The sequence below is a fragment of the Tinamus guttatus genome, unplaced genomic scaffold (assembly GCF_059628265.1).
Source record: "Tinamus guttatus ecotype Peru unplaced genomic scaffold, ASM5962826v1 Tinamus_guttatus_pri_ptg000043l, whole genome shotgun sequence".
NCBI lineage: Eukaryota > Metazoa > Chordata > Aves > Tinamiformes > Tinamidae > Tinamus > Tinamus guttatus.
In genome coordinates, this window is record NW_028288577.1 from 1,083,237 (window position 1) to 1,095,951 (window position 12,715).

The 12,715-nt window shown below is 37.8% G+C and overlaps 1 protein-coding gene across 4 annotated transcripts in view; it reads right to left on the bottom strand.

Annotated features, from left to right (window-relative positions):
- USP32 (ubiquitin specific peptidase 32) overlaps positions 1-12,715 on the bottom strand; it is a 58,145-nt gene that overhangs the window by 22,270 nt on the left and 23,160 nt on the right. For 3 of the 4 annotated variants that reach the window (XM_088535968.1, XM_088535961.1, XM_088535953.1), the window contains exons 6-10: positions 4,918-5,049; positions 3,992-4,099; positions 3,104-3,219; positions 2,614-2,676; positions 1,998-2,081 (exon numbers count right to left, since the gene is read on the bottom strand). In XM_088535968.1, coding sequence (XP_088392094.1) covers positions 1,998-2,081; positions 2,614-2,676; positions 3,104-3,219; positions 3,992-4,099; positions 4,918-5,049 — 503 coding nt within the window. The remainder of the gene's footprint in view (positions 1-1,997; positions 2,082-2,613; positions 2,677-3,103; positions 3,220-3,991; positions 4,100-4,917; positions 5,050-12,715) is intronic. The other variant, XM_088535975.1, reaches the window with a different exon arrangement.

Below are 12,715 nucleotides of genomic sequence, written 5' to 3' on the forward strand. Positions count from 1 at the left end.
CCTTTTACTCCTTCCTATGTGGAAAAGGGACGGCCCTTGGCTGCAGCCGAGTGTCTCGCCGGCTCCTGTCGGCGCATCCCGCAGCCCCCGGCACGCGGTGCCGGCCACGAGCCGAGGGAAAGGGCCCTGCGGGGGCCCTTGTTCTCTGTGCGGGGAGGAGGATCCGCTGTCTCATCTCCAAAACAGTTTTCAGATTAGTTGCTACTCATACCATGATTTATAGACTATTCCTTATGTCTCTTTTGAGGCTATCAATTTGCATCTCAGCTGGAGATTTCTAATGACTGGTGAGATATCTTATTTAAGTTTATATTACAGTGTGAGACCATTCCACAATCTGAATAAAGCAAAGGCCATTAACTGCTGGGAAGCAACAGATCTTCCAGCACACACAACACAGCTGGCAGGGATGTTTCTTTTTAGACTGATGTTACATGGTGCTGGCTTTAGCTTCTTCAGATAAATTGCCCAGGCTACAACCAAAGCAATTTCTGGAAAAGCTTTCCAATGTGTTTCACTAACACTACTTAGCTTTTCTGTCTGCAGATGAGACAGAGAACCTCATGACAGCTCAAATAAATTCCCAGACAAATCAATGGCAGACTTTGTCCTGTGCCAGGACATGCTGCTGAGTCGGCAGCACAAGGCAAGGGTGCCTCAGAAGGTAAAGATATCAAAAGAAAATAAAAATAGAAATCGAAATGAAAATGTATCTACTCTGTCAGGAGGAAAAACACTGCAGATGAGCCCGTCAACAGGCGATGTGGAACAACTGCAACTGATTATCATTAAGGCAAATGTATCAAATGTTCATTTGTTCTACCCCCAATATGCATAGATATTTGTTAATCAACTTTAAGTTAAGCTAGGATGTTTGACAACAGACAGTGCAATGAGAAGCATAGTCTGTCTTAAGAAGGTTAAAAAAGGTGAATACAAACTGATGCAATTAGTGATAAAAAGAAACAGAACTTTCTAATTTTATTCTCTTTAACTGTAGTATAGCTAATGGACTTAGAATATTCTTGCTCGGTCTCCCTAAAGTATTTTTACTGCATGAAGAGTAGGATTATAAAGAGGTGAAGGTAGTATGTTATTCAGGCAGGCTCTGACAATTTACTGTTTCTTGAAATACCACACATCCCCTTTCAGAACAAGCATTTTCCTGCTAAAACCTGACTTTGTAAGCTTCACTGATAAGATGAAAATGAAGCCCACTGATTCTTCCCCACCCACGCTGAAAAGCGGAGACAGCCACAGAGGGCTGGAGGTGAATACTGGATTAGAGCAAATCTTCAAGGCTCCATTAGGATTATTATTATTTATTCGGAAGGTATCGAGTTCTATGCAGCATTGGCAAGGAATAAATTACACTGAATCACAATACTCTTAGTGGTTTACTTTCTACACAAAATGAGCCAAGCACTAAAATTTGATTGTTTTAAGGATTTTAAAAAGTCCAAGTCAAGCTGAATTAAAAAAAAAAAAAAAATCCCTGCACATTAATCCTCAGCTTCTGCAACGTGATAGTTAAATGATATCATAGCTTTCAAGGGCTGCTCCATTTAGAAAGCGGAGAAGTTCCTTAGACAGCCCTTGCAGAAAACACAAAGGAAAAGTGGTAAAGCATTAGCAGTAAGTCTCCTTATTTCCTGAGTCACTTTCTTTGGAAAGACTTGGAGGAGCAACCTTTTAAGGCACACAGCCTTTTCCTAATGGAAAATAGACCTGCTGATGCTGAAATGAAGCTTCATTTCATTTTATAAGCATTACACTACATTCATTTTAACAGATTATGCTTTAGGCATCTCCATATATTGAAAAGAATAATAATCAAAGAGAGCTTTAACTAGTCAAGGTAATGTGGACTTTCAAAAACACACAGTTCATTGCAACAGACAAAAGAAACTCTATTGGCACAAACACTGATGCTGTATTCCATGGCCATATGTGTCAATGGCCATAATTTTCAAGTTTAAATTTTCCTCTAAATATACCTGAAAAAGTAGATTTAAGAATTCATTAGCAAGAGCACTCTTCACACTCCATATCTGGTAGTCTTCCAGAGTCAGATGTCCAATCTTAAAGGGTGGGTAGAAAAAGGAAAAGAAAGAAAAAAGCATTAAACTGTTACCTATTTCTATTAAAAAGCTATTTAATGTGTCAGAAAATTAACATCTACCACACTTATAAACAAAGCTTGATCCAACTGCTTTGGTAATAAAAGAGCTCTGATAAAATATTTGCCTGCCATTTTATTCTTAGGATCTTTTTTTTAACATGAAATAAAAATTCTTCACGAGTCAAGCATCAGACTAAAAAGTGGTATTAATTATGCATAGTAAAGCGTAGTAAACAGCATATGGTTCAAATCTATTTAATCTGGTTATGTATTTTTCGTTTAATTTCATATATAAAAAGGGTTTATAAAACCCACATTCTTCTAACAGAACAGCCTAGCAAATTTTAATGGAAAACTGACATTAATTCAAAAAGATTCTTTTATTGACATATGTCTGCTGTAAAGAAAATGCAAGATTTTTGCCTCATTCTCGAATTACGCTGAATAAACAAAGATGTAATGAGGACAAAAATGGAAAGGTAAATTCTTACCTTTGTGGTATCATGCATATTCAGAATATTGTCTACGATTTCAGACAAATCCATGTCCAATTCCTAGGGAAACAAAAGGATCAAACACAGACTTGAATGCTTAAAGCACACTCCAGAGCTATATGTGTTCAGAATAAAAAAAAATAAACTGCAGGAAGTGTTGATAATACAGTATAGCACTACACACTACAAAATTGGCAGCTGAATGATTCTAGGCAGTTATATTTCTGTACTCAAGGTTTCTTTATATCACACAGAAAAAAAAATAGTCAAGTAATTCTACTTTGGCTAATGGCAGTGTTATGTTATGAAAGGTAAGTTACAGTTAACACTACCCAGTTATGAGAGCTCAAAAACGTATGTATTTCACTGAAACCACCTTAAAATCAACATTCACATGTGAAACATGAAATCAGTTTTTCATTTTACAATTTCAAAGAATGACTTTAGAAAACAAGAGCAAATGACTAAAAAGCCAGATAGCACTTACAGGTATTTTATCAGTACGGTTATCTTTCCAGACTTCTAAAAGTGCAACCACCATTTCCTTAAGCTCAGTGCGAGACAACACCCCATCCCGGTCAATGTCAAAAACCTTGAAGCAAACTGAGAAAAAAGAATATTGCTTTTGTATGTTAGAACTACTCAGCGATTATTTTTTACTTTTTTCTTGCAGAAAGAAGGTCTAGAGAGTCATAAGAACGTGATTTAGCGCTGAGAGTTTTGATGGGGCCGGATGTGTGTATGATAGTGAGGAAACGGAGCAGCTGTGTTTAATAAACTGAAATCTAGATTCCTGCAATTTTGTACTGTGTTTTCTGATGTGACCTAGCAAGGAACACATGTGCATCCAGAAATTTCCAGTGAATGGTAGCATTTAAGCTGCAATAATACAAAGCCAGAAAAAAGTACAGAAATAATTTCAAAACACAGGAACCTTGCAAGGAACCAGCTGAAAAATGGACAGTAAACAAGATAAAACATACTATTTACCACAAGACAATCAAGTAGATTTGCTTTGTATCATACATAATGAACAGACTAATGTTTGCACTTTCCACTTCGTGTATTGAGAGAAACCTCTGCAGCATAATGGCTTAACACTGCAAGAAAACTTCTAAAATGACAAGCTGTTTTCCAAAAGTTATTAGTTTTATGAAGTCATGAATAAAAATATACTGAATTAGGCTTAATCATGTTTTATAAAAGAAAACCTTCATATTTTAACTAGCTTCAACTTCTTAAGCCTGTCACCTCCCACAGATCTATATTTGTTCTGTGGAAAAGAATTCTGAAACGTGGAAACAACTCAACTTAATTATTTGAACTTAAGAAGTTTCTTTTCTTTTAATTAATAGTTAATATTTTGCACACTTACATTTTTGTCTTTCTGCCAAGGGTCCCCTGCAACATGCCGAGAGCCCACAAGAAATTTCTTTAAAATCTATGTGATTGTCCCGATTTTCATCAAAGGCATTAAACAGACCTGCAAACCACAGAAGCATCCCCTGTTACGGAGTCTGGCCAAAGCAGCTGACAACAACACGTAGCATTTCTACAAAGTGTTAGAGGTTTACTTTTTCAAGAAAAGGTACAAACTTAGGATTATAACCCATCACTGCTAAGTGTAGCAGAGGATAATGAAGCACTAATAACAACATCCATAATAATGTGCTTCTCGGTCAATGTGGTGAGGATGAGCATTTTCCAACGGGCTAAAGGACCGAAGAAGTAAAGGTGCTCAGATGGCTTTTCCCAAATGACTTGATACTAGGGAAATCATGGAATGCCTTGGCAAGTTTGGCCCTAAGAGAGCGTGGAGTTTAAGTCACACTCACGTAAGAGTTTTACTCATTCAGCACATAGAGCACTTTTCAACCACATACAGTACTTTTTTAGTGTTAATAACCCAATTCCTGCACCCACAGGAGACACAGACCGTGAGCAGAAACCCCAAAGCCGGTGGGCAAATTTTTATTACTAACTAGATACATCCCCATGTGTGTTGTATCACAAATTGAACTTAGGTATAAAATCTGTTTTTCTAACAGCTTGCATCTGCTGCAGATGAACCTCTGAGTTTTATTTTGGTCGACAACTACAATAAAGTGGATAACTTGATGACAAAAAACTGTCTTTTTCAAACAATTAAAACTCGGACAAATCCATCTCCTTAATTTAAGCTTAAAAGACATTTTAAAGGAAACATGTCCACTTCTAAAACTCAAAAGCTTTTTTTTTTTTTTATGAGATATCAAAGGGTACCAACATCACTTTACCAAACATTCTAGCAAAGTTTCATACCTTCACTCAGAGATGGATGAATAGGAGGGGAAACTAAGGGGGCAAATGTTTCTAAGTCAAAACGTCCAGTTCTTGATTGAGCTTTTAGCAGCCAATATCGTTTTTCAAGATCAATGATGTCAGACTCTTCCACTGCATAATCAACAGAAATAAAAGAATCTGGTAATATCTAGACCATGTTAAAGCACAACACTAAATAAAAATGCAGCATTATTTCTTCACAAAGGGAAAATGTGGTAATATCTTATGTTTGATTCCTGTACATGCAAATTAAAAAAAAAAAAAAACAAACACATACAGCTGTGAAGAAAAAGTTACTACGTTTACAAAGTTCTCAATTGTTCCATATCTAGTCTACAAATACCACAGAAATGAACTTTGCTCTAGGTATCTCTTCCAAGAAGCTTGTTTCTTCCTGATAAATTGAACGGGTAGATTATATATGCAATATCACATTTTCCTAAGATATTCAATATTTAAATTCTCTAAAAAGGATGTGATTTTTTTTTAATCCCCAACTTTTATACAAAAAAGAACTTACAACTTGATTTCTCCTGAAAAACTCATCTTTGAAAATTTTAGCCTACGTACACAGTCATAAGGCTAAATCTTCACATGATATTTGGATCCAATATCTCACCATTGGTTATTTCCATATATAAAATATTTAATTTTACTTTATTGTTTATACTACAGATGCAGTAAGAGATTCAGTCAAATGTGGGAAGTGATTGTACCAACTGAAAAGACACTTTATGCAAAGAAATTTATAATCTAATTAAAAGAATAAAGAACAGCCATGAGTAAAGTACAGTGCTAGGCAAAGGTAGAAGAAAAAGCCACAAGAATTTGAGTTTTCTTTCAAAGAGTTTTATACTAATGCCATTAAAAAGCTTAGGAGTCTCATATATCTATCTTTGAAACAAAAAATAAGTAAATAAATACATAAAAGGGAAAAAAAGTATTTCTGCACAACAGTATTTTTAACCTTTTTCATATGCAAGTGTGTCACAACACTGCTTTAGGTCAGTGCAAGTTAATTGGTTCTCCAGAAGATATGTAATGACAGAGCTGTCTATATTAAGAACCACTACGTGTGATCCCATTCCCAGATGGTTCTGAGCCTTTAAATCCATGCCAGCTTTCTAATAGGTTTAACTTGAGCTATTTGGCCTGGTTTAGCCTACAGAAACAATAATAATCCCGTAAAGCTTAAGAGCAGAGGAGATAAAAAGAGCACATGGAAAATGAAATTTTATTGATTTTTCCCCCTATTTATTTCTCTCATTGACAGTAGTAATTAAATCAGAGTAATAACTTAAAATTAGCATGAACTGGTTGTATCAACTCAGCAGGCACATGATATAACGCACTGCAAACTACCCAATGCCTTGCCTGCATCAGCACAAAGCTTGGAAAAAATGTAACAAAATATTAAAATCTGAAATGGGGTTGGAGGAGCCGAGCAGGGTTGGCATCTTCCTGCACAGTGCTTTGTGCTGGTCTGAAATGGAAGGCAAGGCCAGTGACCACGCAGGAACACGCGCGGCGCCCGCGCCAACGCCGCGCTGCCAGGGCGGGCTAAGCCAGGCCAAGTTCAGGCTGCTCCGGACACCTACCCTGCACTTAACTCCAGGCCTAAGCTGCAGCATCCTCACTTGCACTAGCAGCAGCTATTGGGCTGAGGCTACTGATGCTGCGGAAAAAGCAGCCTGATTTCCTGTCTTCGCCCCCTCCCAAAAAAGCTGGATAATTCCCCTATCTGGCTTGCATCTCTTGATTTCCTAGTAATACATATGAAAGCAATAATCTAAACATATAAAAGAAAGTTATTCTACTAGGAATCAAGAAGGAGAAATGGAATAAATATTGCTTTGAAGATCAGTGAGTTGCAGTTTCATAGATGCTGAAGACTGTACCACAGATGCAGTTCCAGGAGCTTCAGCAGAAAGGTCGAGATCGAGGAAAGCGCCGGCTCTGCCGTGCTCAGGAACACGGGGACGTCCCGCTCACCTAGTGACACTGTCCCACACCGGGGAGAATATTGACAGATGCCAGAAAAACGGCCAGGTAAAATACACCTTGTCTTGTCTACAGATACCAGGGTGCGACAGGATTGACAACAAAGCTCACGGGGTATCACCATAGGGCGAGACTTCCTACATTCTGCAAGAGCTGCAAAACCATTCCTCTATATATCCGAAGTTTCAAGGCAAGAAATAATCAAAAAACAAGAACAAATGAAAGGTAAATGCTACTACGAGACAGAATCCTAACTCTAAGAGACTTGTAAAACCATTATGGTATCTAGTAATTACTTATAAATGACAAGTCTGCACTCTTATGTTTAAGGAAAATTTGCATGCACACCTTACTTCTTTCAGAAGCGAATACAATTACATTATGATACACACTAAGCTACCTGCACAACCACACATAAAATTGGGAAGAAAAGGAGTTAAACAGGGCTGCTGCTTTATTCTTGAAATGATTCAACATTTTTACAATATTCAGAAGAGATGAGGAAGTTCCCACTGTCTTTTCTGAAGACTAAACCTTAGAAGCAGACACTTGCTTTCCCTTGCAGGTGCATTATTTACCTTTAATAATTAAGAATTGAAAGATGAATTGTCTCAGGAGATAAAATATTCTCAAATATCTGCAGTATAAGCTAGTTCTACTCCACTTACTAGCTGTCAAATGCAATTAGTATCTACAGTACTGCTGTTATTGCTCCAGCAACTTAATCTCAGAAAAAAAAAAGGTTATCAAGGGCATCTTATCTGCATTTCGGTTAAGCTGTGACTTAAATTACCTGGTCATTAAAAAAAAAAAAAAAAAAAAAAAGCTTTTCCCAATCATCATTTTCAAAAGAACAGCCACTAAACGCGGACCTAAGCAGCGCTGCACTGATAAGGCAGCCAAGGCAGGTCTAATGTGCTGATTATACCGGCACAAGGGAAAGTCTAACATTCTAGAAAGCAAAACTGACAAAGCAGTAAAGACTTTTTCTATTAATTAGACAGGAACAACTTCAACTGAATATATTTTAAAAGTAAAACTGTGATATTTACATAAAATATCCCCAAACTTACTGCATTACAATGCATGTGAATGTTTAACTCTGAAGCGGAAGAACCAGCTGCTAGGTAATTCCATTTCTGCAGTGATTTTTTTTTTTGCATATAATCTTGTAAATCAATTTCAGCCTACGCAGCACATCATATATTCCTCATTATATTTAAATGAAATGGAACCAAGTAACTTATGGCCAACATATTCCATTCCAGACACTCAGGACCCATTGAGGATGCCAGCGATTCAGAAAATACTGAACACAATTTCCTTACAATTGGCAAACAAACTGGAGCATCAAAAGAAAAAAATCACCCTAATTCTTAAAAATAGCACACAGTATTCATGATTCATATTCCACACTGGCTGGACCAAAGACACGTTTTCAGCAGTCTTCTGTAATTCAGTGTATATATATGTGTGTGCATATATATATATATATATATATATATATATATGTAAACATATTTGTTATTGAAGCTTAAGTGAAGCACGATACAAATAGACCATGCTTATCCAAACACACTAGCATATATGAAAAAAACATCTTTTCCCAAAGAGCTTTTAGATAAAGTATTTCACCTCTTCAAAGAGTAAATTTTTATCTTCCTAATGCCTGTTGAAGTCGCATCAGAAAGTGTAGACTCTTATTGGAGTCTTTTTCAGGTAATATTTACTATTTTGTTTTATATCATCAGAATTAACTGAAGACTTCAGCATATTTTAACAAATTAATTTTTACCCACCTACTGGCACAATTCTCCCTGGCTCACAACAGTAGAAGCATACCATACCATACCATCCTGGGAGCCCCAGCGAACAGCAGGATTTCCGAGCACAAACAGCCCTTTGTCACTCTCAAATTCACCCAGAGAAGATTCTGGGACCTCAGGCAGAGCGAGCTGCTTTACAAGACGTAGAATAACCTGGGAACTAAGAGGATAACTACGTGGCAAGATGCAGATTAAGCCACACTAGGGCATTTTCTTATTGGCCTAGCCTGGTTCAATATTTTTATTTCTTTCTTTTAAGAGAGAACAGGACACAGAGGAGTGAATATCACAAGTTCTGCCGCTCGCCGCTGGCTGCTCGCCCAGCAGAAGGTAGCACATGCACATTAGTGCCTTAATAAGATGGGAGCACATAAGGAAAAGATATGAAACACTAACAAGCACCTCAGAGCAGAAGTGCTCACACACACGGGGTGAAAATAGCACACAAGTAAATAAGCTAAAGGCACGTTCATCGAACAAAACAACAAAAAACAGATCTTATAATATAGATACCAGAAGTACTGTATAATATTCTTATATATATCATTAAGAGTTAGTGTTTCAAGAGTGTGGGAACCAAGACGTAAGCAGGTGAGCTACAGAACAGTGATCTGCACCTGGACAGACATTTGCTATGAGCACAGTCAAGCAAACACCTCAGCTTGCTTACCTTCAAGAGACCCGCAGCTTGACACTGAAATAAAGCTCCACGTGTTCGTAAACGCACCTTTGACGGGATGGGTTTCACAACATTTAGTTTCATTGCAAATCTTGTTTCAAAAATTCACTCTTGTATTTTGGCCCTGCCTTCTGGATATCTAGATCTCCCCTCATTTATTCTGTTAAACTAGTAATAACCATATGCTCCAAACTCCAAAATGCTATTACATCCATTACACACTGTCTTACTGCATTTCAGTAAGAGCTGTTAGAAAAAGCAAGGACTCATGATGGATTTTTCTGATGACAGAAGAGAGGTTCTTTCTAACTCAAAGGGCAATTAGGATGCTATTAACAAGAACTCAGTAACACAGGAACTGGAGTAACAGCACAGAAGTACAAATTCTACAGCCTGTCAGTTTGAAACCAATAATTTCTATAACAAATTGGAACCTTTCTCTGTTGAAAATGACCAAGAAGAAACTGAATATAAAAGCCCGTTATGTGAGATACTGAGACACAACAGAATGATCCAGTCATAAAAAGGCAACCAGCACCTCTTGTCGCAGCGGCAGCACTCGAGGTCTCACCTGGAAAACACCAGCCACTTACTGCCCGACAGAGCAGAAGGTGGAGGACGCAGAAAGCCACTCTGAGCAACGTGAAGGGAGATGAAGCACTCTGCACGGAACAAAGCCTCGAACCGGGCTCATTTCCGTTTAATGAAAAGGCAGGAAGAAATTTTATATAAAGTCAGCTGCCTTTATACTGAAGGGAAAAGAGGAAGGTGAACAGGGACTCTCTGAGATCAAGGAAAATATTGACAGAAAAGCAAGATATACACTGCCCACAGATACATGGAGAAGATTTACGGGAATAGCTTCCCAATAATAACAGCTGGAAAAAGAAACAAGTCTCCGTGTCTTACGGAAAGAACAGTCGTGCTCTGGGTGTGCACCCAGGGAGACGGGGGACCCCTCCATGCCTCCCTCGTGCTCCTATGTGTCTGCCGGCTAAATTAAGCACAGAAAGCCCTACTTTGCGGGCAGGATGACCTCAGTGCTATTCCTGTAATTAAAAGGATACTAGGCAGCCACGGCACGCAACAAAATGACATCCCCCAGTGGCCACAAATTGTTATATTCCTGCAGTACTGCCCTTGGACTAGGGGACTGGGAGATTAGCCGTTTAGTTGGTGATTATTAAGGATACGTGGATGATTTGGGGGAATATTCTCCTACTGAGAATTTTAGCGTTAGTCACAGTCTCTGGCAGCGCTTACCCTGGATTTTGTTCTTTCACTATATTTCTATTCAAAGTGACAGGAAAAAAAATAAATCCAAGAATACCCAAGTCATACTACAAAATGGAGAAAATCCAAGCTATGCTAGTGGGTCATTATGTAGGTGGAAGAGAGACTCAAATCCCTCAAACTCTTTTGGGGGAAATATACTGATGGTCCAAGAGAAACTGAAGTCATTTTTCTAGCTTTCAAGTGAAACTATTCATATTCGTGATTTAAATAAAATGGAAAAAAAATGATTAAAAGCAGCAAGTTCATGCAACTTCCTGTAACTTCAAAATTTAATTTCTCATTATGTGTTGAGAAATATAATTAAAGTCATCTGCATTCTGAAACAAATGTTATTTACAAGTGAAAAATTAGAATTCGTTTGTTTCCCTGATATCTTGCCTCATTAAGCAAATGTAAATGGAGTCACTGATGCTTTGCAATAAAGTGTTTGCTGTCTGTTTCTAAATCAATGTTAATAACCTTCCCCGTTTTTATCAGGGCCGTTTTTCCAGCCTCTGGCACTGAGAGGAGGCAGCAGGGCCCGCCAAGGGCTGCAGCTTGAGCTGCCCACGTCCCAGGAGAGGGCGCAGCGGCCCAATCCCAGGATCCAGTGGATTAATTTGCAAACTGCAGCAGGAAATCCTACAAATTCATGTTCATTTCACACCATGAGAGATTTAAAAACCTTCAGTCTGTCACTATACTCTAATAGTGTTTGTGTAGGTTTACAAAACATTGTTTCACTCATTTATTCTCCCAGAAGACAACTAAAACCAGAAACCAGAAAACATCAAATTTCCAAGTGGTTTGACCTACTACCTAGCAACACAAATTAATTTATTTTCAGAACATACGGTTTGTACTGAAGCACTCAGAGATACATTTGGAGAATTTTGTATTTCATGAGGCTTAAAAAAAAAAAAAAAAAAAAAAAAAAAAAAAACTTGCAACTTCTCCCCCGGGATGAGGAGCTTTACAGACCAGCGCTGGCAAGGGAGCAGCCACGCGTGTTTCCTAGAAGAGGAGGAAGTGCCGACACTTCCTCCTGTAATAGGTTTCAGCATCAGATGCTGCAATGTGCAGAAGTGTTATGAAATTATTATACACCAACTGGATCATGGAGACTAAAACCAAATACCTGAAACCTACTTATAATTCTAAACCTTAAAGAACTACAAAAAATACAACATTCTAAGAGGCCAAGTGAGCCGATTTCAAGGGTGTTTTCATCAAAGCTGATGACCATGCTGAGGTATGATCACTGAGTCTACCAAGAAAACACAGAGCAAGGCAGTCACTTCGTAAGGGTAGCAGCACAGGCAAGAGAAATTAAGCAAGATTTGAGGCTGTAAAGTTGAACATCTCCAAGAGCTGACTGGAAATTAAAGGGGACAATTGACGTTAAACTGAAAGCAGAGACTACTGTTCCAGCAGAGGTATTCCTGGGCAAGGATTGCATGGTTGAAATGTTAGCATAATGTCACCTTGATTTGTTGATAGGTCCCTGCAATCAAAAGGGGCTCAAATGTAAACAGGAGTACCTGAGGCAATTTGATTTGACAGAGCACTGAAGTAACTAGAGCTCGGTTAAGCCAAAGGCTCAAAAACACTCTCCATATCCTAGGAATATTGCTTATTTCATTACAGAACACAAATTAACAGGTGATGTTTACTTTTAAGAGAAGCACTATTTTCAAAACTGTGACAGTTTTGAGATCTATTATACCTGAAAGAACAAATACAAAATCTCTATTAACATCAAGTTACTTTAAAGGTATTTATCAAAAAGGCTTTTTTTTTTTTTTTTTTTTTTTTAAGTTTACTTGGTAGTCAACTTTTATAAGCAGCATTGTAATCTCACTACTGTTATCTCTTATAAATAATGACACACTATGTCCTATGTCCTTGTGTATAACAGTGTTTTACATATCATTGCACAAAAGGCAGAGAACAAATTAGTATGGAAAATAAATTTATCTTGCTGTGCAGAACCGTA